The following is a 2,089-nucleotide window of genomic DNA, read 5'->3' on the forward strand; positions in this document are numbered from 1 at the left end:
TTCTCTGTGGTTGTGGGCAACAGACTGTCAGGGGTGCAGGTGTATACATAATACATCAAGGTAAGAAGAAATACAAGGAAACTGAGATCATTAATGCTGCTTTGTGGAAAAAACATGAAATTCAATGTTGTTGTGTTTTTTTTTTTCAAGCTACCATGATAGTAAGCTGGAGACATACGTGACCAGATATCACACAGCAGAGAGGTTTTTGCATTAAATGAGATATGAAGCATGAATTAACTGAAATATTTTTAATGTGCTGTACAGTCGAGGATACATTAGGTGCTGAGGTATAAAGTCCACTTAGGTTTAAATGGACTTCTCCATTCGCATCACATTTATTCTGGCCAGTTTGGAGAACCAGCGATTAGCATGCGTGTTGCTGTGGGATGCAGATTGAACGAAACTGAATTTTTGATACAAGGAAATGGCTGCTGTCTGTGGCGAGCTGACGTCCAGAACAAGGCGGGCGTAGCCTTGCTCTTTGCAGAAGTCCAAGGCCTTCTGTGTCAGCTGTGAGCCCAGGCTTTTGCGGCGCCATGGAAACACCACAACCATGTGGGACATCTCGCCGTAACTCCCATCTCCAGCATCTTGGATAAACTCTGAGCCTCCTGCCATCACTCCTCCGTTCCAGTCGTCAAACCTCTCACCTTCTTCCTCTCCCCTCTTCCCCACCACTGCCACCATCCCCACCACCTTGGACTGGCCGTTAACGTCTGCCTCTGCCACCCAGAAACCATTATCTGGGTTTTCCAGGTAGCTGGTTTGAATGTCGGCCATGTCTGCGCTCAGCCGCCTCGTCATGTAGCCTTCGTAGATATCGTGGCAGCAGTAATAAATGAGGCCAGCCCATGCACTGGCAAAGAGTAAAGCTTGGAAATAGGAACTGCCTCCCAGCACATAGCCAGCCATGGAAATACTCAGAGCAATACCAACGTGGTCCGGATGGCACATGGACTTGAAGAAAGCCGGGTATACATGTTCGAGTATCCCATCACGAAAGAGTGACATGACAACATGTTGATCTGAAGGTCTATATTCCCTGATGGAGAACTGAACTGTGTGTCAGAGTGAGAGGAAGAGGGAGGGAGAGAATGAGAGCTCAGTGGAACTAATCTGCCTGTTGTTGCAATTAGAAATTCCTGCTGGGTTTCACAATAGGCTCAATGCACTCACGTAACTTGTTAAAAAAAAAAATGAATCAATACTCCTCTTACTGAATTTGACCCTTTTCATTTTTAATATAACTCTATTCCACACAGATATAAAACCTGGCATTTAAGCATGACAACCTGAGGTGAAAAGCACAATTAAGATTATTATGGCTTTGTTTCTCTTTAAGATTTCAAGTGCGAGAGTCATTCTGAGATGTAATACAATTAGGTCTCAAAGGTGCTAATGATGAAAATCAAAGCAAGGTGAGAATCCTGCGGCAACAAACAAAAGGTCTTTAGTTTTAGTGAAATGGGTTACATGTCATGTAGGCACGTTAGTAGTGCCATTCATTTAACACCCTCGCTGTCTTATTAGTGCTCTTGTTCGTAATCAACTCGGCTACTTGAAAAAGGTATAAAAGATTAACATAATCAGAACATGAACTTACAGTTGTTTTTCTGGGCCATGCCGACTCTTTCTCCTTGTCTTTCGCTCACTCTGAAGGGCTTTACTTTGCTGCTCCCCCTCAACTTAAGCTACAGATTGTGATAATCAGCCATTCACAAAAGGGATTGAAATTAGTCTGAGCATGCTCACCTTTGAGTACACACACCACACACCCACACATGCACACACGCTGCAAGAACTTATAGACCTTAAATGACTTTGAAATATAACTACAACGCACTGTATAAAATAGGAAGAATTATATAAGAAATTTTACAGTTAGATTGAGATAACTATGAGGGAGAATGCTTTAAGTTTAATTGAAACTAATCACAGTGTTGCTTTGATTATGAAACCCAGAGTATTTAAAAAAAAAAAAAAAACTTAATTAGCTCAGTCAACAGAGTAAAGAACTCTATCATTGGATTTCTCAAGGAGGATGAACACAGATCCTGAATATATTAGGCCAGAAAACTGAGCAGAA

At 42.1% G+C, this 2,089-nt stretch overlaps 1 protein-coding gene across 1 annotated transcript; it reads right to left on the reverse strand.

Moving 5' to 3' along the window:
- Positions 1 to 261: 261 nt before the first annotated feature.
- Positions 262 to 1,883, reverse strand: LOC108892940 (probable N-acetyltransferase camello). Its single transcript, XM_051071409.1, has one exon. The coding sequence runs from the start codon at positions 1,012 to 1,014 to the stop codon at positions 310 to 312; it is 705 nt and encodes a 234-aa protein (XP_050927366.1). The 5' UTR covers positions 1,015 to 1,883; the 3' UTR covers positions 262 to 309.
- Between the last annotated feature and the right edge of the window lie 206 nt (positions 1,884 to 2,089).

Source organism: Lates calcarifer, linkage group LG6 (genome assembly GCF_001640805.2).
Source record: "Lates calcarifer isolate ASB-BC8 linkage group LG6, TLL_Latcal_v3, whole genome shotgun sequence".
Classification (NCBI taxonomy): Eukaryota; Metazoa; Chordata; class Actinopteri; family Centropomidae; genus Lates; species Lates calcarifer.